Source organism: Propithecus coquereli, unplaced genomic scaffold (assembly GCF_000956105.1).
Source record: "Propithecus coquereli isolate 6110/MARCELLA unplaced genomic scaffold, Pcoq_1.0 Scaffold3, whole genome shotgun sequence".
NCBI lineage: Eukaryota > Metazoa > Chordata > Mammalia > Primates > Indriidae > Propithecus > Propithecus coquereli.
In genome coordinates, this window is record NW_012148618.1 from 14,390,552 (window position 1) to 14,412,856 (window position 22,305).

General features: G+C 37.6%; 1 protein-coding gene across 1 annotated transcript in view; it reads right to left on the bottom strand.

The window, feature by feature from the left end:
- TP53BP1 (tumor protein p53 binding protein 1) overlaps positions 1 to 22,305 on the bottom strand; it is a 71,148-nt gene that overhangs the window by 46,335 nt on the left and 2,508 nt on the right. Inside the window, exons 5-11 of the mRNA XM_012649433.1 lie at positions 15,900 to 16,024; positions 14,903 to 15,061; positions 14,431 to 14,560; positions 12,790 to 12,956; positions 10,651 to 10,777; positions 9,733 to 9,827; positions 5,913 to 6,121 (exon numbers count right to left, since the gene is read on the bottom strand). Of these exons, the coding sequence (XP_012504887.1) occupies positions 5,913 to 6,121; positions 9,733 to 9,827; positions 10,651 to 10,777; positions 12,790 to 12,956; positions 14,431 to 14,560; positions 14,903 to 15,061; positions 15,900 to 16,024 (1,012 nt within the window). The remainder of the gene's footprint in view (positions 1 to 5,912; positions 6,122 to 9,732; positions 9,828 to 10,650; positions 10,778 to 12,789; positions 12,957 to 14,430; positions 14,561 to 14,902; positions 15,062 to 15,899; positions 16,025 to 22,305) is intronic.

A 22,305-nucleotide genomic window follows, 5' to 3' on the forward strand; every position in this document is an offset into this window, starting at 1 on the left:
CTGGGAGGCCAAGGTGGGAGAACTGCTTGAGCTCAGGAGTTTAAGAACAGTCTAAGCAAGAGCAAGATCCCATCTCTACTAAAAATAGAAAAATCAGCAAGCCATCTTGGTGTGCACTTGTAGTTCCAGCTACTGGGGAGGCAGGCAGGAGGATCGTTTAAACCCAGAAGTTTGAGGTTGCAGTGAGCTATGATGATGCCACTGCACTCAACCCGGGGCGACAGAGCAAGACTCTATCTCAAAATAAATAAATAAATAAAAAATAAGAAAAGTGTTAACTATTTTCTACTACTCCTCTTCTTATCCCTCACATCCTGGTAAAGAGCCAAAAAGGCTATGCAGTTGACGAGCTTACTAGAAAAGAAAGAAAAAAATTCATAAATTCTCTTTGTACCAATTTTCTCTTGATTAGTAATTATCTCTTTACAAATATTTATATCTTACATCAAAATTGGGCTCATTTGGACTCCAGTAACCAAGTACAGAAGAAATAACAGAGGTACAAGGGTTAACCATTAAGAGTAACATGTAGAAATTTGATACATAATGAAAAAAGTAGGGAACTTTCAAATAAAAATGGTGGATTGAATATATACATACTCAGAAAATAAGGTTTTCTGAACCCTGTTAAGTGATGGTAAAGGGACTTCTTTAAGCACAAATTTTCAAGCAAAGGAGAAAAGAAGAAAATATAACTGTAAAAAAATTCTGGAGGAATGGTAATCTATTTCGCAGACTAATGAAAGCTGATTTCCTAAGCCAGCAGTGGAGAAAGCCAAGAAGCAACCAGAGTGACATCACAGTTCAACTTCCATATCCTCTCCCACTTGCCCCTCCTCTGCCCTGAAGAGGATAAAACAGAGTGCCCCAGGACTGGAGGACAAGAAGCACAGTTATATAGGAAGTATGATACTGAAAATAAGGAGATTAAATGAAAATCTACATATTGAATAAAACCTGCATCTACCTTCCAATGCTGCCCCCCACCCAGCCCTCTTCCATTAAGAGACTTCTAGTACAATGGCAGCCACACCTGTACTCAGCAGAGAGGAGGACTAGACATTTTCCTGGGGTATCTGACCAGACCAAGGCAAGTCCAGATACTGACATCAGGGGACCCCCAACAAAATGTCCCAGCAGATAGCACTACAATGAATCTCAGAAACAATGAACTCTAACCACTAGCTCAGAACTACTAATCATCTTTCTGGTATTTCACTTTTTTTTTTTTTTTTTTTGAAACAGAGTCTCACTTTCTTACCTGGGGTGAGTGCCATGGCATTAGCCTAGCTCACAGCAACCTCAAACTCCTAGGCTCAAGCGATCCTCCTGCATCAGCCTCCCAGGTGGCTGGGACTACAAGCACGTGCCACCATGCCCGGCTAATTTTTTTCTATTTATAGTTGTTTGGCCAATTTCTTTCTATTATTTTTTTAGTAGAGACAGGGTCTCGCTCTTGCTCAGGCTAGTCTCGACCTCCTGAGCTCAAACGATCCGCCCGCCTCGGCCTCCCAGAGTGCTAAGATTACAGGCGTGAGCCACCGCCCCCGGCCACAGGTATTTCACTCTTAAATATCAGCAAATAATCAAGGATTACCAGACAGCTGAGAAAAGCCTCTAATTTGAAAGAGATCAAAGCAAACAAAACTAACTAAAACCTATCTGGAAGAAACAGTGACTATTCCAGAGAGAAAACTTCAAAACAAAAAACAACTATTATTACTATCATTAGAGAAATAAGACAGTATACCCATAAAACAACATAAATGCTATTTTTTAAAAAGAGAATATTCAGAGAAAAAAAGGAGTTTAGAAATTAAAAACCCAAAAGTAGAAATTAATAACTCAGAGAAGAATTAAAAGATGGTTGAACACAATGATTGCACCCGTATAGGCATAGATGAGAGAAATAAAACCATGTCCACATACAAACTTGTGCATAAATGTACATAGCAGCATTACTCACAATAGCCAAAAAGAGGAAACAAGCCAAATGTCCATCAACTGATAAATGAATAATCACAGCATATACATACAATGGTATTATTTAGCAACAGAAAGGAATGATATTTGATACACGCTACAACGTAAATGAACCTTGAAAAACTTTATGCTAAATGAAAGAAGCCAGTCCAAAAAAACCATATTATTAATATATAATTCCATTTATATGAAATGTCCAGAATAGGCAAACCTATAGAGACAGAAAGTAGATTAGTGGTGTTACCGAGCTGGAGTGGAGGAAATGGAAATGACTGCTAATGGGCATGAGTTTTTTATAGGGGGAATAACGAAAACATTCTAAACTTAGATTGTGGTGATGATTGCACAACTCTGAACATACTAAAAAGCATTAGATTGTACACTTTGTTTAGACTGTACACTTTAAATGGGTGAACTATATGGTCTGTGAGTTATATCGCAATAAAGCTATTTTTTAAAAAATGGCTGAGGAAATCACCCAGAAATTTGAACAGAGAGAGAGAGAGAAAGAGAGAGAGAGAGAGAGAGAGAGATGATGGAAAGTACAAGATAAAATAAGAAAATCAGAAGACTATTCTAGGAGTTTCAACATTCAAACAATAGGTATTCCATTAAAAAAAGAACAGAGAGGCTAGGTTTGGTGGTTCACACCTGTAATCCTAGCATTCTGGGAGACCGAGGTGGGAGGATTGCTTGAGCTCAGGAGTTCGAGACCACCCTGAGCAAAAGCGAGACCCCATCTCTATTAAAAATAGAAAAATTAGCTGGGCATCATGGTGCGCATCTGTAGTTCCAGCTACTTGGCAGACTTAAGCAAAAGGATCACTTGAGCCCAGGAGTTTGAGATTACAGTGAGCTATGATGACACCACTGCACTCTACCCAGGGCAACAGAGCAAGACCGCCTCAAAAAAAAAAAAAAAAAGAACAGAGAAAACAAAGGGGAAGAAATTAAAGAGGCAATTACATTTCTCTAAACTGGAGTGCCTGAGTTTCTAAACTGAGAGGGCCTACCAAGTGCCCAATACAAGGAATGAAAATAGACCCATGCCGAAGGTCTGGAAATTTCACAACACTAGGGACAAAGAGAAGATCCTACAGGATTCCAGTAAGAAAAAAACAGGTCACATACTAAATATCAAGATCAGACTGGCTTCACACTTCTCAACAGCAAGTTGGAAGAAAAAGAGCAATGCCTTCAAAAACTTTAAAGGAAAATTATTTCCAATCTAGAACGCTATATTCCTACAAACTACAAATCAATTATGACAGTAAAATAAAGGCTACTAGCCAATGTCCCCCACCAAAATGAGGGAGTAAACCAAGTAAGAAGACACAGAGCCGAAGAGGTATCCAACACAGACAGGTAAGGAGAATCTCCAAGGACAACAGTGAAGGGAGGCAACAATTATGCACCAGGCATACAGCGCAACAGTACAGATTAGAAATCAGAAGGCTCCAAAAGAGGTTTCTCCAAAAGGTTAAAACAGAAAATTTGAGGCCCTTGAACATCCTTAAAGGAAATTTTGACAATTGATAGGGAATCTAGGGTTGATTTAGTGAGATACAAAGAAAACTAAACAAATAAAAAAGACAATTAGCAATTTCAGCAAGAAATTACCCAAACATGGAAAAATAATCACAACATTTCACAGGCTTTGTTGTGAATAGTGTTTACATAGTCATAATAATGTAAACAAAATAATGATCTAACCCAAATTATGATGTAATTATACTTGGAAGACAGGGAAATGGCTAAAAAAAAATTTTAAGTAGAATTTATGAAATTTAATCATCCTATGTAGAATTATGGAGGTAAGTACCAAAAGAAAAAACTTAAGAGAACTGAAAGTGGCTATCTTTGGGTAGGGGAAGGGAGAGGCCTTTTCTACCTATGTGACTCCTTTTTTGGCTTTTACGAATACTAATCAAATGTTTAGCTTAAAAGCTATGTTGTAAAGGTACTCTTGAGAGACTTTTTAGGAGGCATGCACTGCACTCACTGGCTGAGGCAGTGGTCCCCAACCTTTTTGGCACCAGGGACCGGTTTCATGGAAGACAATTTTTCCACGGGAGGGAGGCAGAGCTTAGATGGTGATGCGAGGCCCTGTTCTCCTAACAGGCCATAACCTTACCAGTCTAATGCTGCAGGGCTGAGGCATCTTAAAATATGAGATCAAAGAAATCTCACTAGAGTTATCTTAGGTTCCAAGAATCTTTGAACTATGTTCAGAATCATTCCTCTCAAGTTTTCATTGCTGGTTTTACAGCTGCCTCTGAAGGTCTTTGGTAAATGCTAAAGGTAGAAAAGTTTCTTCAACGGTGCCTTCTTCAGAAAGTCTGTTCTCCCTCTGTAGGCTAGGCATCATTTTCCTCCACTGGTAGGGATACCTTTGCAAAGACATTCATTCCTATAGAAGTCCTGTTTGGTCACCTGTAACTATTCCCTTTAATATCAGCGCTAGAAAATTCTTCTCAGTGTTCTGTGTGCTTATAGCTCATCCTTAAATCTTGATGGATCTTCTAAACTATATACATTCACATTTTTTTTTAAAACAAGGTCTTACTATATCACCCAGACTAGTCTCAAACTTCAGGCCTAAAGCCTCCCATCCAAGACTCCCAAGTAGCTGGGATTACAAGGCACATGCCACCACACTCAGCTATTTTCACACATACATCTGATAGAAAAATAAAAGCTAAAGAAAAAGTTATATGATGGTTGAACATCCACTTCACCTATAGGCAACCTTGTCTTCAAGCCTTTCACTGCCAGCAATAGCTACCCTTATGCAGCAGTTGTCAACTGCAAAGCACTATTCTCGGCATTTTATCTATATTAACTCATTTGACCTTCACAACTACCGGATGAGGTAGGTAGTGTCAAAATCCCCATTGGATTGGTAAGCAAACTGAAGCTCAGTTTCAATTGGTCACAAAGACTGTAATGACAGAGCCAGAAGTGAGTCCAGGAAGTTCCGACTCTAGAGTCCTTGTTCTTAATCACTCCACCAAATTGTCTCTAATGATTTGCATAAAAAGGAATTCTTCAACAAAACAAATTTTAAAACTCCAAAAAGCAATTAAATTTCTTTACTCCTACTGTCCCCTCTTCATTAAATTTATGGCACGTTTCATTACTATTCACTTTCAAATTTTACTTTTAAATATAAACCCTTGTCACAACACTGCGAACTGAAAGATGTGAAAAAAGTTCTTCCAATAACACTACAACAATTGCCCCATTTAAGGTCTTACAGGAACAGGCATCTAGATTGAACATAGAATACAGTCATTTGGATTTAACTGAGGACCTTCAATTCACTATGACACCTGAATTTCATTTCTTTAAATATTTAAATTTAAAATTACACAAATTAGATTAGTTTTCTCTTCCTTTTAGAAGAAAATACACATCAGAAAACTAAAACCCATCTTGATACGATCACTACAGGAATTACACTGACAACAGATAAAATCCACTTAGAGAAATAATACACAACTTTTAAATGGATAATATGAACACAATATAACACTGAAAATTATTATGACACAATGTTAACTGGAAAAAGAAGATTAAAGTTTTATCTCTGCTATAAACAACTTCAATTTTTAAAAACAGAGGCATGTGGAAAGACAAAAATGACAGTACTAGTTGTATTAAGGTATAATAATGATTTATGTCCCCTTTCAATTTTCAAAGTTTAAAGATGGAAAATTTAAACATAAAAAATATATCAAGATGTTAGGAAACTTTGTAAATGTTTTAGAACTGGATTGTGATGACAATTGCACAACTCTGTAAATTCACTAAAATATCACTAAATTATAAACTTACAATGAGTGAATTTTATGGTTCATAAATTATACCTTAATAAATCTGTTTTAAAAAATGTTAGGAAAAAAAAAAACTCTTTCTACAATACTTACATGAGAAAACTCAGGCTGGGATGGGATAGGAAGTGAACCAGGAGTAAAGACTGGTGTGCTCTGAGATACTGGTGTTGAGGCTTGTGGTGATATAGTGGGCTCAGGTGGGAGAGGGGGCTTCTCTATCTCCACTGGTTCATCATCTTGCAGTTTCTTCTGAAAAGGCTCTCCTCCTTCTTCAGATAACACTGACATGTCCATCGGCTCACCTGGTTTAAAACAGGAAAAACAAATCGAGAAATAATCACTCATCAATATTACCCATGTTCCAACACTACTAACAACAATTACATTACATCTGCTCTAAAAAAATAGTGATATAACTTTTAGAAAAGCTGAAAGAATAATAGACTGGGTCCTAGCAATCTAGCAATACGGGGTGGGGGAGGGGGGGTTCACGCTGCTATTTTTAGGTATAGATGAAAACTGGGTTCATCTGGGGATACCCACCCATTCATAAGGAATGTTAAATTAACTTGGCTCTTCTAAGCTCCTCTCCTGATTATAGCTCAGTTTTTCACATTTTGTGTAGGAATGCCCAGATTAATGGCACCTAATTTAACTATCATATATTCTGCCACAGGCTTTGAAAGACAGTGTACTTGTCACTACTCTAAGTAAATACAGTACATACATATTTATAAACTTATTATATTTGCATTAACAATTGCTAACTGCAGAGAGATGAATGCTAGTACAAATACAGAAGAAGAAAGAAAAATCTATCAATGCCAATCAGCACTGATTTATCAAAGAACTAAGAAGTAGAAGACACTAATCCTGACACAAATTGCTCAGAAGAAAACGTATACACAAAACACTACTTTACCACAGGATACTACCCACCTATAGGCTAACAAGACCCTCCTTGGAGCAAGCCTAGCTAGCTAGGTATTTGATTTATCATCCTTTTTTCCCGTATATATCTTACAACTTAATCCCAACGAGGCTTTCTCTAGACCACTCACAGACTATGTATGACATATAGTTTTTCCCCATAATCCACATTCATGCTACCAGCTACTCATACCCCCATCCTCAATACCTACCCTTGCTGCTTAGCTTGGTCTCAGCCTTACCAGTCTAATGCTAATTTGGGATCTGGTGCTACAGGCCTTTAATACACTACCACAGCTGTGCTAAGTATTTTCACTGCACCTTTTGAACTTTCTTGCCATGACAAAGCACATTAAGGACCTGCTGAACAAATAAATACAAAAGCATATATAGTCTCACAAACACTGATGCACATATTAAGCAAATGTAGTAAATCTAAAATACAACTGACAAGGGTAAATACAATGTGTTACATGGAAAAAAGGAAACTAAATCATATACATAATGATGCCAATTGTGTAAAAAAACTTTTTTATATTTATGCATTGAAAACACTGTGAAATATATCCAAATATACTAATTATAGCTCTATCTGGATTGTGGTATCACAAGAGATTTTTGTTTTCTTGTCATTAATTTCCTATATGCTTTCCAGACTTTCTACAGTGAGTATTATGTTTATAATCAGGGAGAATGCATTTTTAATACAATTACTGCATTTTTAATACAATTACTTTTATATTTTTTCAATGTTCACACTACAGATGGAAGAAACTTCTAAGAATTAATCAAACTTAACTTGCATTAACACAGTTTTCTGTAGAATGAATTCACCTTTTTTTTTTTTTTTACTGAAGATGTCACTAATCATGTTATGCTTACAATATCAATCCATTTGGATACATACAACTGATTTCAAGAAAAAATAGCCAGAGACAAACTTTGTAGCAGAAAAAAAATCTAAGATCAAATTCTGACATGGATAAATTACACTTGAAGAACTGTTAAATATATGTCTATAATTACATTACTCAAGAGCAAAGAGCAGGATATCATAGGAGGCATATACATGACAGATAAAAGCCCAGGCTCTGGAGGCAGATGTCTGAGTTCAAATCCTGCCCCTACAACCTTATGAGTTGTAAAATCTCTCTGTGCCTCCATTTCCTTGTCTGTAAGATGAGGATAGAAGTAGCACTTACTTCTTAGGATTGCTGTGAGGATTCAAGGAGAAAAACCACAGAGAAACACCTAGAACTGTTTGGTAAGTGCTCAATAAATAAAAGCTATTATACTGTTATTTGTATGTGAAAGAAGGAAAAGGAGAAAATCATGAAATTTATTGGAAAAGGATTTTTAGAAATAATAGGAATTTAGAATTATCTTGAATGATTGGCTAGGAGACCAGGGCAAAGCAAAAGAGGTTGAAATAGTCAGATAAATAAGGTGAGTGAAAAGGAAGCTTTCTTGTGAATAAAGTTAATATAAAATAACTCAGTTCTCAAAGGAGGAAGTGAATGAAGCTAAAAAGTTTTGGCCAGGTATGGCGGCTCATGCCTATAATCCCAGCACTTTGGGAAGCCAAGGCGGGAGGATCACTTGAGGCCAGGAGTTCAAGACCAGCCAGGATAATATAGTGAGACCACTTCTCTAGAAAAAAGTTTTTAAAAAATTAGTTAGGCATGGTGGCAAGCATCTGTAATCCTAGCTACTCAGGAGGCAGAGGTAGAAGGATCACTTGAGCCCAGGAGTTTGAGCTGACAAAATTTTTACTACCTGCTCCTAGCCATTCTTTGGCTAAATCTATTTTAATAATAGCAAAACTAGGCCTGGCATGGTGGCTCACACCTATCATCCTAGCACTTTGGGAGGCCAAGACAGGAGAAATGCTTGAGGCCAGGAGTTCAAGGCCAGCCTGAGCAAGAGCAAGACCCCATCTCTATAAAAAATAGAAAAAGTAGCTGGGTGGAGTGGCACACACCTATAGTCCCAGCTAGTTGGGAGGCTGAGGTAGGAGGATCACTTCAGCCCAGGAGTTGGAGGTTGCAGTGAGCTATGATGATGCCACTACACTCTAACCCAGGCAACAAAGTGAGAGATAATAATAGTAACAATCATAGCAAAAATAACCTACAAAGACCATAAGAACAATTGCTGATTCCCTCTCACCAGAAACATGTTAATATGTTGCTGGAAACTACCAGGCCACTAATAAGCCCAGTTCTTCCCCATACTAATTCATTTGAGTTCAACTTTTAAAAAATTAAAATTTTCCCTTAAGGGCCTTTTTATAAATTGAGCCAATAATACAGAAATCTCAGAAGAATTAGTGCTAGAAAAGCAAAGAACTAAAAGCACTTTACACTAGGCCATATCCCTGAAAGTTAGATAGACATGAGTCCTACTGAATAGTGTAGGTCACAGTGTGCTAAAGCAGTGGTCCCCAACCTTTTTGGCACCAGGGATCAGTTTCACGGAAGACAATTTTTCCATGGATGGGGGATGGTTTCAGGATGATTCAAGCACATTACATTTACTGTGCAGTCAAAACCTCTCTGCTAATGATAATCTGTATTTGCAGCCCCTCCCCAGCACTAGCATCACTGCCTCAGCTCCACCTCAGATCATCAGGCATTAGATTCTCATACAGAGCTCGCAACCTAGACCCCTCACATGTGCAGTTTACAGTAGGGTTCATGCTCCTATCAGAATCTAATGCCACTGCTGATCTGACAGGAGGCGGAGCTTATAGGTGATGTGAGTGATGGGGAGCAGCTGTAAATACATATGAAGCTTCTCTCGCCCTCTGCTCACCTCCTGCTGTGTGGCCCAGTTCCTAACAAGCCATAGACCGGTACCAGTCAGCAGCCCAGGGTTTGGGAATCGCAGTTCTAAAGTACAAAGAAATAGTACATTTCGCAAGGCAGAAGAAGTGCTGCTTCTCTTCTAATCTGAGATCAACAGACAGATCAAGAGAGCTCACCTTTTCTCCCTTCTTGCTCTGTGGGACTGCTAGGAACGATAAAAGGGGTAGATCGGAAAGCATCAGGGGAAGGAGCAACAAGATCTGAGGAATTCCTTTATATAAAGAGAGAATCACAGGTTATTTTACTACAGCCACAGTTTTGCATTCCCGTATTTGTTTTTACTTTTTAATAGCAAAAATATCTAAGTCATTCAGATAAATACTTATTATAATTTCTCCCAAACAGCAACCTGAGGCTGGCAGAAGAACCATGAATACTTCGATAACTATTTCCCACACCAGACATTTCTAAAATAAGAATTAAAAAAAAAAAAGAGCAAAGTGAATGACCAGACATAAGGACACCATGACTGAAAAGCAGGATGAGCAAGTGCTAGGAAATAAATTCATTTACAGATCTGAGACATAAAAAAAATTTACTCTATTTTTTGCCTAATAATAGGAAGACCATGCACACTGTTATTTAAAACCAGAAACAAAAACAAAACAAAAAACAAAAAGCAAATCTCTTTGCCCTAACACAGAGATTGAGAAATTCAACTACTGTCAACTATAACAACTTATTCTCCACCCTATATTGTTAAATAGAAAGAACTGCTAGTAAAATAGATGAGCAGACGCTAGTTTTGGATGTATAACATTTTCTAAATAACTGGGCATTTTCTTTCCTAGTGAAGCCTTTGGGCTACTATTATAAAACCTCCAAATGAGAAAACAGACTAATGTGCCTTCAACAGTTCCACTTAGTTCTCATCCTAAAAATTCTAAAGCCTAAATTCTACCTTTTTGTTTCAAAAAGAATTCTGGACTAGCTGGCAATTTTAGCTTTTTCAGCCTTAGTCTAAGACCCTCAGGCACATATTGCCTTGGCACAAGCTATTTCTGGCTTACCTACGTGCAAAGACTCTTACTTACGTGGAAAGACTCTCCTGAACAAGGGACCTCTGACCAGAAAGCTGCAGAAGGTGCAGAGTGGTGGCAGGTGTGGAAGCCAGAGAACACCCACCTTCCTCCCTTGAAGGAGTAGAGCAACCATCAGAAGCTATTGGGAAAAAAAAAAGAAATTCCAGTTGGATTTATTTCACAAATTGACATAACTGAGTTGTCAAAAAACCACTCAGTATTGCAAAAAGAGTAATATCCGTATTTCCAACCATCTTCCAAGAGGGCAGAAGTTATTTTTTAATTGCAGTACAATTAATGGAATGCCACAATAATATAAATCTTGAGTGAACATTAAACCCTTCCTCCCAATGGGTTCCTTGAAGAAAAAATTGATGTAAAGAGTTTCTTAATCCTTTCTGTCATGATCTAAGCTTAGAGAGGAAAAGCCAGAATCTTTATACCTCTGCTTGGCTGCTCTTTTTTCTTGTGCTGCTTCTATTATAAAACAGCAAGCAAGTCTTTTATTCCAAGGTCTACCTAAGGTGCAGTAAAGCTCATTCCATGATGCAGATGGGAGAAGTCAAAACAATACGCATGATACCTGATGATGTGAATGCAGCAATTTTCATGATTAGAATTTCAGCCTGCTCAAAGGAGACAGAAAACACTAATGCACTAGTAAAAGGATATATGAGCAGCCATTACTGATTTACACTATGAAGAGTTTCTCTCCTGTTGGTCCCTTCTCCTTAGCAATAAAGTATTAACTATATTAATCCCAAGTGTAAAAGAATTTCTTTTTTTTTTTTTTTTTTGAGACAGAGTCTCACTTTGTTGCCCTGGCTAGAGTGAGTGCCGTGGTGTTAGCCTAGCTCACAGCAACCTCAAACTCCTGGGCTGAAGTGATCCTCCTGCCTCAGCCTCCTGAGTAGCTGGGACTACAGGCTTGCGCCACCATGCCCGGCTAATTTTTTCTATATATTTTTAGTTGTTCAGATAATTTCTTTCTATTTTTTTTAGTAGAGACGGGGTCTCGCTCTTGCTCAGGCTGGTTTCGAACTCCTGAGCTCAAACAATCCGCCCGCCTCGGCCTCCCAGAGAGCTAGGATTACAGGTGTGAGCCACCGCATCCGGCCTAAAAGAATTTCTTAAATACAATCTTGTAGCTTTAGTGAGAAACTAAAAAAGGTTTCTCGGTAACCCTTTGAATGTCTTGCACAGCAACCTACATGAGAGCACTATAAAGTAATATAGCCTTCTTCCCTTCCCTTCTTACAACCAACATGTTTTATCTTGCTGGTTATTACTGAAGCTTTCTGGCTGTCTGAGGTTATAAAATAAAAGGTTGGTGGGGGTTTAAAAAGTGTGAAACAAACACCACTGCAGTCTTTATTTATTTATTTGCATCCTTTCTGCTAGACGTTACCTTCCTATTTGATGAACTAATAAACAGATAAGTTTATTTTAACTATTACCCAGGTGAGTATGAAAAACTTGAACTTAATTATCATAGTTGAGATTTTTTAAAATAAATTCCTTATTTTTAAAATAGGTTTAGGTAGTATTCTGATACAGCAAAACTCTTTTTATGATTTTGTACAAATATTTCTGTCACTGTAACAGTTATTTATTCCATTTTATTACCTATTTTATTTTCTTATTATGTATTTTTATTTTGGGGAACTTGCCTTTATTTTTTTCAACTTTAATAGATTTAGGGGGTACAAGATGAATTACATGACATATATATATTGTAGACTGGAAGTCTGGGCTTTTGGTGTACCCATCACCTGAATAGTGTACATCATACACCATAGATAATTTTTCATCCCTCACCCACTTCCAGCCTCCCCTCTATTAAGTCTCCCACATTTAGACTTGAAGATGCAGTAAGTACATGATAGAAAAAGAAAGAGCTACAATCCATAATAAATTTACTATATTAGCTGTTATTCTTCAATCTCTCATTTCCAAAAAAGAGAAAATTATGTTAAAATGTTAACTAGTAATCATGCCCAAAAAGCCCTTATCACTAATTAACCAGAAATATATTTTCCTTCCATATCACAAGCAAGTTTGCATACCTATAAAATGCATTCTAACTTAAACAGTAGCCTCGGAACTAAAATCTAGAGAAGAGGAGCTGTAGCAACTAATAACTCTTGGTACCTGTTTTATTGCTCTGATCAAACAAGTCTTCCTGAGTTGACAAAACCTCAGGCTCTGGTGACTTCTGAATCTGCAGTCCACCTTCCAGAAGTTCTTGAGCAGACATTTGTTCTTTTGCTTCTATAGCAGCAGGAGACACTTTAGGACTAGAAGGCATATTCTCTGACCTAGAAAATTCACAGCACCAGCAAAGAAAGTTACTAAGTTGAATGATTTCATCCTTTAACTAAAGAGCTTTTCCTGTTTTGTGTTTTTCTTTAATAATTTAAAAAATTCCAGTGGCTCTAATCTACATAATTATCTACCAAAAATAAAATAAGCTGTTCTTTATAATGATATAAAGCCCTTTGACCATTTCAAAGCCTGTCTCACTCTCTCACACAACAATACCTCTGTTCAACTCTGTTCAATGCTGTGCTGCGTGCTTTCCAGAATCTCTGATGAGTGATTTTTGGATTTTTGTTACATATGCTGTTATCTAGATCTGTATGAAGGATATTGATCCAGACTGTGATACCAGTAAGGAGAGCTGTCCAAACAATGACCTTCCTCAGATAAGTGCTTGATGTGAATTCTCCTCCATACTAGTGCTACACACATCTTCTGCTGACCTTTTCCATTTGATCTACCCAACCCAAGCCCCAAACCAAGACTGCTTCACACCTATACTATTAACATATATAAGACACACATTGCTGGCCCCTTTCCAGAGACTTATGATGTTTACTTATTCTACCACTCACCAGAGCACATAAAATAGCATAACTAGCTGGAAGGCAACATACTAAACAAAAGCCTAAATAGTTAGCCACTGTTAAGCCGAGTGTTTTACATTAGAATGAAAACTTCTCTTGATATTCAACTTTGTGCAGAAGGAAATAACAAAACAATACTGAATGTTTATTCATTCTCTGCCCTGGAAGCGTAACAGTTTTCCTCTGCCATATCCGAACTTCAGCTGTTGGCCAGAGACAATGCAGCTTTGGGTATAATAATCACTACGGGACATAGCAGAGGTATATTCCCCATTTCCCACCAAGTTAAGAACCTAAAAGACTTGAAAAAATCCCTACATCTATCTATACCATAAACTACCAGAAGCAGGATACCTGAGGACCCAAAGGAATCTAGGTGCTCCTCAAATATAGAAAGAGTATGTTTTCAAATAGAATATTAACGCAACTCTTCATAACACTAGAGAGGTTAGGAAGACCTCCCTCAGAAAGACAGAGCCTGTACAGACAAAGATCACAGAGGAGGAGCGATAACCAAAGATTAAAGAGTCATGCTTATAGTTATAGCAACAATAAAACAGCTTTGTAGTATGCCTAAAGATGAGTAGCCAGGCCTGGTGGCCTGTGGTCCCAACAACTTGAGAGGCTAAAGCAGGAGGATAACTTTACCCCAGGAGTTCAAATCTGGCCTGGGCAACAAAGCAAGACCTCTGTTTCTTTAAAAAGAAAAAAAAAGAACACTAGACAATGTCATAAATAATCAGTGTTTCTTCTGTACCAGAAATATGCCCACTATAAGGAGAAAAAAAAAAATCAATTTCTAAAAACGTTTCCACCTGACAAAATGAAATTTGTATAACTCTATAGCAAAAACCCATAAATACCTTAGAGAAACAACATGGTTTACCTTGTAGGTGGTGGATTTTGCTCTTCTACCACATGTGCAACTTTACTGGGCTGTGCTGTCACAGAGATATCCTTACTGGGCTGTTCTGCCATGGGGATATCTTCCTTGGATTGTTCTTCGTGCTTAATTGCTTAGCAGAAGACAGGAAGGAGATATTTAATTTTTCAAAGTACTAGAAGCAATTCTAAATGCTTTCTAAAAGGCAAAGATTTTAATAGAAATAAGTTCAATTTAAAAATATATACAGGCATCATTCTAAAAAGGAAAATAACCAATAACCCCCTTACAGAAAACTTCAGTTGCAAGCCATCAACTGACAAGTATCTACCAGACAACTCCACAACCTTACTATATTACTTAGATTATATTAACTTGGATAACTATAAAACTTATCAAGGAAAAAATAACTACCTCTATCATGAGAGGAAAACACTTATAAACAACTCCAAATGTCATAAAACATGTTTCATACCAGTATTAGCATCCACATCAGATAGCCTGGGATAGCCAGAGTTGGTGGTTACTGACTGTAGATGCTCTTTGTCCACTTCATATGTCATAGTATGTTCTTCAACATCCTGACTCTGGGAGAGTTCCAGAACCCCAAAGCCTAACTGTGATGAGGCAGGATCTAGGAAAAACTTGAAGAAATTAGGTATCATCCCACATTATGCATTGTGCAAGCTGCTGTTCCTCAGTAAAAGAGGGTCATGTTAAGTCCTTCACATCAAAGCTCTGCCCCTCCAAATTTTTCAAAATAAATAATGCATTAAAAGTGAAGGAGGGGCCGGGCGCAGTGGCTCAAGCCTGTAATCCTAGCACTCTGGGAGGCCGAGGCGGGCAGATTGTTTGAGCTCAGGAGTTAGAAACCAGCCTCAGCAAGAGCAAGACCCCATCTCTACTAAAAATGGAAAGAAATTAATCAGACAACTAAAAACATATAGAAAAAATTAGCCGGGCATGGTGGTGCATGCCTGTAGTCCTAGCTACTCAGGAGGCTGAGGCAGAAGGATCACTTGAGTCCAGGAGTTTGAGGTTGCTGTGAGCTAGGCTGACGCAACGGCACTCACTCTAGCCAGGGCAAAAGAGTGAGACTCTGTCTCAAAAAAAAAAAAGTGAAGGAGGAAAATGTGTAATGAAGTAAAAAACTGCACACTATAAAGACTTATAAGCACAGCATTTCACATTGTACTTCTACCTCAAAAAGCACACTATTCCAAAAATATTTGAAAAATAAAGAAAAGGAAGAAAAGTCAATAAGCAGAAAGGGGTCTATCTAATGAGCTACAAATTCCTGAACACTAAATTAGCTGGAAAATTTTATATTACTAGCAAATTTTTTAATGACTCTTAGTTTAACCATGAGAAATCTATAACCTGATAAAGAAGAGAAATTTAGACATCTGCATGCTCACATTAAAGGAACTTAGAACAATCTATCTAATATTCTGAAAAAGTCACAAGGCTACCTTCAGCACCAAAGGAACGTGTGGTATTATCTGCCGTATCTTCTTTCTCTTTCGCCTTCTCTTCCAACTCTTTTTCCTTCTCTTCCCCCACAGCAGGAGCAGATTCCATTGACATTCCCAGAATACTATACAGCAGAAAGATGTGTTCTCAGATAGGACCGGACACATTGCTCAAAGCACTCTGAATTTTACTGTAACTCCCCATACACACCAACCACCTCTTAGCTAAATTTGAAAAGGTAAAAAACTTCACCCTTACAGCACATCTTTCTACAGAAAGCACCTAAAGGTTAATAACTCAAAATAATGTATAAAGTAACACAAAAATTAAACAAAAGGCACAAACATATTTGAATTTTATCTTTCTTGACCAAGGATAGAAAAATCTTGCATTCAAAAGAATTACTGACAAGTGACAAGAGATGTACACTGGATGAGCACGGAAGGGCCTCAAAAAACACTTGGCCAGGTACGGTGGCTCACAGACGTGGATTACGCCTGTAATCGTAGCACTCTGGAAGGCCGTGGCAGGAGGACCGCTTGAGGTCAGGAGTTCAAGATCAGCCTGGGCAACATAGCAAGACCTTGTCTCTATAAAAAATTTTAAAAATTAGGCATGGTGGCATACACCTATGGTCCCCAGCTAACTGGCAGAGGCAGGAGATTCACTGGAGCCCAGGAGTTTGAGGTTGCAGTGAGCTATGATGATGCCACTGCACTCTATCCCAGGCAACAGAATGAGATCCTGTCTCAAAAAAAAAGCCACTTTAAATTGGACAAAGTTCACCAAAGTATTTTACTAAAAAATCTTACATACACATATAAAACCAGAGTGTCCAAACAAAATTCAGGTAAGAGGCAACAAATTAGGAAAAAATATCTGCAACAAATATAACAAAATATTAGTTTCCATAAAATATAAAGAATTCACACAAAGAACACCAACCTATAAATGGACAAATGACAGCACTCAAAAAAAGAAATATAAGCATCTTTAAACATATAAAAAAATCAGAGAAACCATTTGCTGCCAATTAAATCAGAAAACAAAAATTTTTAAATACTGTACCACTATTCAGTGTTACCCAAACTAAGGAGAGATAAGTATCATCATACAATGCTTATGAGAATATAAATAAATGGATCCTCTGAAGAACAATTCGGAAATATGCATAAAAAGCTTTAAAAAATATTCATAGCCACTAATTCCAATTATAAGAAATAATTTTAAATATGGAAAGATCTTTATTTATAGAAATTTACTTCTCAAAGTTTACTCTTATTAAGAAACAACCTATAAGTTCAGCATTAAGGAAATGATCAAATAATTTCATAATCTATTAAATGAAAAGTTACACCACCATATGTGAAATGTATGTGAACCTAGATTGGATCCTGGATCCAATCAATCCATCAACCAATAAAACAATATAAAAGATATCTTTGAAACCACTGAGAAAATCTGAATATGAACTGTAATATTAGGGACTGTGGAATTATTATTTTCTTAAGTGTGACACTTAGGTACCATGATAACATACTTATTCTTAGAGGATGAATGCTGAAGTATTTAAAGGGAAGTATGACAAGGAACTATCATGTTGGCAACCTAGTTTCAAACAACTCAGCCCCTCAAAAAAATATATAATACGTGCATACACACAGAGAGAGAACAAATGTGTGCTATTTTATCTCTTCTGTACTTTTAAAATAAAAAACTAGAGGAAAATGTTAAAAGTTTTAATTGTCCTGGGAAAAATGTTCATGTTGTGAATCAAAAAGGTCAGCAAACATACAAACTTTTACATTCCACATGATGTCAACTATGTAAACCAAATGCACTTAAAAAAGAGGGAAAATATACCAAAATGTTGACAATTAGCCTCTGGGTGGCAGGATTACAGATGCCATTTTTGCTTCCTTGCAGCTTTCTACACATTAACATTTCAGATAAAGAGCATTAAGCATACCTTTAATAAACATAAAAGAGGTGAAAACATTAATTTGCAAAGTTGAGAACTGTGACTCAAGAAAGAGAAAAAGGACTAAGTAAAGATTTTTCACAAAAACAAAATAAATCATCTACATAACTGGGAGGACCAGATACATCCTTGGGAAACACGGGGAAAGAAAGTTCAAGAGCAAATGGACAAAAGGTAGAAGAGAAACAATGAAGGACAGCACAAAACCACACACCTTGGATCCTTCCCAGTCTCTTTTGGTGGTTCTTCCTCATATCCCTGACCTCTAAATGCTAGTGGACTCAGTGAGTCCTTGGACCTCTTCTCCAGCTATATTTACTCCCTTAGTGATCTTATCCAGATTCATGATTTTGAATACTATACATATGCTTATGAGTTTGCTCATTTTTTTTATAAGAAACAGGTATGATTCTATCACCTAAACTGGAGTGCAGTGGCCTGATCACAACTCACTGCAGCCACAAACTCCCAGTCTCAGGGGATATTCCCGCTCCAGCCTCCCAAGTAGCTAGGACTACACAGGCGCCTGCCACCATGCCCAGCTAATTTTTTTTTAGTTTATTTTTTGTAGAGACAGGGGTCTCACTATGTTACCTAGACTGGTCTCGAACTCCTGGCCTCAAGCAATCCTCCCACCTTGACCTCCCAGAGTGCTGGGATTACAAGGATGAGCCACCTCGCCCAGCATGAGTCTGCAATTTAAATCTCCAGCCTAGACCTCTCGCCTGAGCTCTGGACTTGCTCATCCAACTGCCTCCTCAACATGTCCAACTGCCTACTGAAAAGGAAGCTCAAATTTTGAAATGTCGGAAACTGAAATTCTCCTCCTGTAGTCGTCTGTAGTAATTGTTAACTAACAATTACTCCATCCATCTAATTGTTCAAATAAAAAACCTAGAATCAGCCAAGCACAGTGGCACATGCCTGTAGTCCCAGCTACTTGGAAGCTGAGGCAGGAGGATCACTTGAGGCCAGAAGTTTTAGGCCACAGTACCCTGCTATAATTGCACCTGTGAATAGCCACTGAATTCCAGCCTGGGAAACAAAGTGAGACTCCCATGTCTTAAAAAAACAAATCCCACCTAGAATCATTATTTCCTCCTTCTTGCCTCTATTACTCCACATATGATCTATCTAATCCTGTTTTCAAATACTCAGAATCTCACCACTCCTCATCCACTTCAACCCTGGTCCAGCCACTGTCATATTTTGCTAAATTATTTCTAAAGCCTCCTAGTTGGTCTTCCTGCCTCTAACTTTGTTTTCCCTTCAGTCTGTTTTTGTTCCAGCAGCTTGAGTGAGCCTATTAAAAATCTAAATCAGATTATGTCATTCCTCTGTTCAAAATCCTTAAATAAATGCCTTCCTATCTCACTAAGAGTAAAAGCTAAACTTCTCACAATGACCCATAAGGCCTCATATAATCTGGTTCTCTTTTTACCTCTCTGACCTCTTCAAACACTTCTCTCAGTCATTCTACTATAGCCACATTCACCTCCTTGCTATTTCTCAAATATTCCAGGCACACTCACACCTCAGGGCCTTTGCACTTGCCATTCTCTATGCATGGATTGCACTCATCCCAGATAATAGCAGAGACACTCCCTTTAGATTTTTAATCAAATGACACATCAGTGAAGCATTCCCCAGCCACCCTATAAACTTGCAACTCCTCTGATGCTTTCTCTTCCCTTCCCTGCTTTATTTTTCGCTTCAGCCCTTATGAGTATCTAACATACTATGTATTTTATTTATTTATCATGTATTACTGTATCCCATACAAGAATGTAAGCCACATTAAGGTCTAGGATTTTTATTTCTTCTGATCACTTTGCATCCCCAAGCCCAAGAGTGCTTGGCACATAGGAAATACTCAAAAAATATTTGTAGAATGATTAGGTGAATCAAAAGAGGCTTAAAATAAATCAAATTATAGGCAAAAAACAGTACTGATGTTATACTTTTCTCTACTGTCTAAAGCTGATGGAAAAAGAAAACAATGTCTATAGTAGCTTTATTCACAGTAGTCAAAAACTGGAAACAACCCAGATCTCCTTCAACAGATGAATAGTTAAACAAACTGTGGTAGACACATACCATGGAATACCACTCAGCAATGAAAAGGAACAAACTATTGATAGACACAAAAACTTGGATGAGGCCAAGTGCAATGGTTCAAGCCTGTAATCCTAGCACTCTGGGAGGCTGAGGTAGGAGGATCACTTGAGGTCAGGAGTTTGAGACCAGCCTGGACAACATAGCGAGACCCCATCTCTACAAAAAATACAAAAATTAGCTGGGCGTGGTGGCATGTGCCTATAGTCCTAGCTACTTGGGAGGCTGAGGTAGAAGGATCACTTGAGCCCAGGAGTTTGAGATTGCTGTGAGCTCTGATGATGCCACTGCACTCTAGCTGGGTGCAGCTTTTTTTTCTTGTCTCAAAAAAAAAAAAACTTGGATGGATCTCCCAAAAGTTATGCTATGCTCGTTGAAAAAAGCCAATCCCAAAAGGTTACATACCATATAATCCCATTTATATAACATTTTGAAATGACAAAATTTTACAAATAGAGAATGAATTAGTGGTTGCCACAAGGGGTTTAGAGGCAGAAGAGGGAAGTGGGTATAGCAATAAAAGCACAATAAGCATCCTATGGTGTTGGATCTGTTCAGTATCTTAAATGTAGTGCATACACAAACCTACACAGGTTATAAAACTTAATACACACACACAAATAGAAGTAAAATGGGACATGTGAATAAATACAATGGTTTTTATTAATCTCAATACCCTGGTTGTGATAATTTACTATAGCTCTGCAAAATGTTACCATTGGGGGAAACTGGGCAAAGTGTACAAAGGATCTCTCTGTATATTTCTTATAACAGTATGTGACTCTACAATTATCTGAATTTTAAAAATGCTTGATAGGGAAAAAAAAATATCTATATTTCTTTAGTATAATATCTTAGGACACTCCATGTTTAAAACTATCAGCTTACATCAATAGCACACTAGATAAGGCGGGAAGATTTTTTGGAATTTTATGACATAGAAAGTTTCACAGTTTCTTTCAAAACATAGACCTCAATAGATATACATATGAGTTTCCATTCTTTTGAAATGAACCCCAAATTCTTCCTACCCTTATCTTTTTGCACATGCAGGTCACTCTGGAAAACTCCTCCTCTCAAACTGCACACTTCTCCCCAGCCCTTCAACTATATCTAGCAAATTCACATTTATCATGTAGATTACATTCCTCAAAGAGGCATTCCCTTATCCCCTGGATTAGATTATGTATTTTTTTTCTTTTTACAATAATCACAATTATAATTGAATACATATTGATATAATGATTTAACATCTGTCTCCCCTATTAAATTATAAACTCCACAGTGGGAAAGCCCCTTTTTAAAGCATATGCCACAGTACCTGCACACTTATTGAACATAAGCATTCAATTTTTTTTTTAAGAGACTGAGCAACACATTGATGCAAAAAAGGAAAAGGAGCATGGAACTTCTCAAATAGCATTGCTTCATTCACAATGAGGGATATGCATCCTTCCTGTCCTCACTAGTTCAAATCAGGATGTTGAGCCACAAAAACATAGATAAACCTGGCACATGTTCCTAAATAGGTACCATAAACCTATATGCCCACAAAAACCAAAGCAAGATAACACAAATGAGTGAAGCAGCTGAGTGTAAGAACAAAAGAATAAGCACTGTGACAAATTAAAAGGAACACCTGGCTTCAGTGTCCAAGTACAATAGTGAGATGTGATGACTATGGCAAACCACAGATCTCATGCCCCATCTAAGCAAAGGCTGCCTCCTACTCACAGCTCCAGCCAACTGTTGCCAATAAGGACTAGTAATGCCAGAAGCAGGAAATCCAGGTTTTACGAGAAATTTCCCCATTTTTAAATTGTCAATTAATTCAAATATGTTTTACCGCTTATGTAGGCCAAATAAAACCCCTCTGCAGGACAAAATGAGTCCATCAGTTTGCAGATTGTTCTGAAGCATTCATTTTGTTGATTTGGGAGAAAAAAATTGATGGGCAAACAGAGTGTAAAAAAAAAAAATCCATTTATTTTTAAGATAAAACAATAGTCTTCAACCATCTCAAGCCAACACTCTCCTCTTTGACTACCTCCTCTTTCTACCCTGATACCCAGAGACTCCTGAAGTTGTCTACATTCTCCTTTGACCTTAGGAGAACTGGGGCAGAAGACTAAGAAGCACTGACTAGTTAAAAGGAACTCAGGAGGCTGAAGCAGGACTGTTGAAGGCCAGGAGTTCAAGGCTGAAGTGCGCTCTGATCATGACTATAAATAGCCACTGCACTCCAGCCTGAGCAACACAGTGAAACTCTGTCTCTTAAAAAAAAAAAAAAAATTTTTAATTTAAAAAAT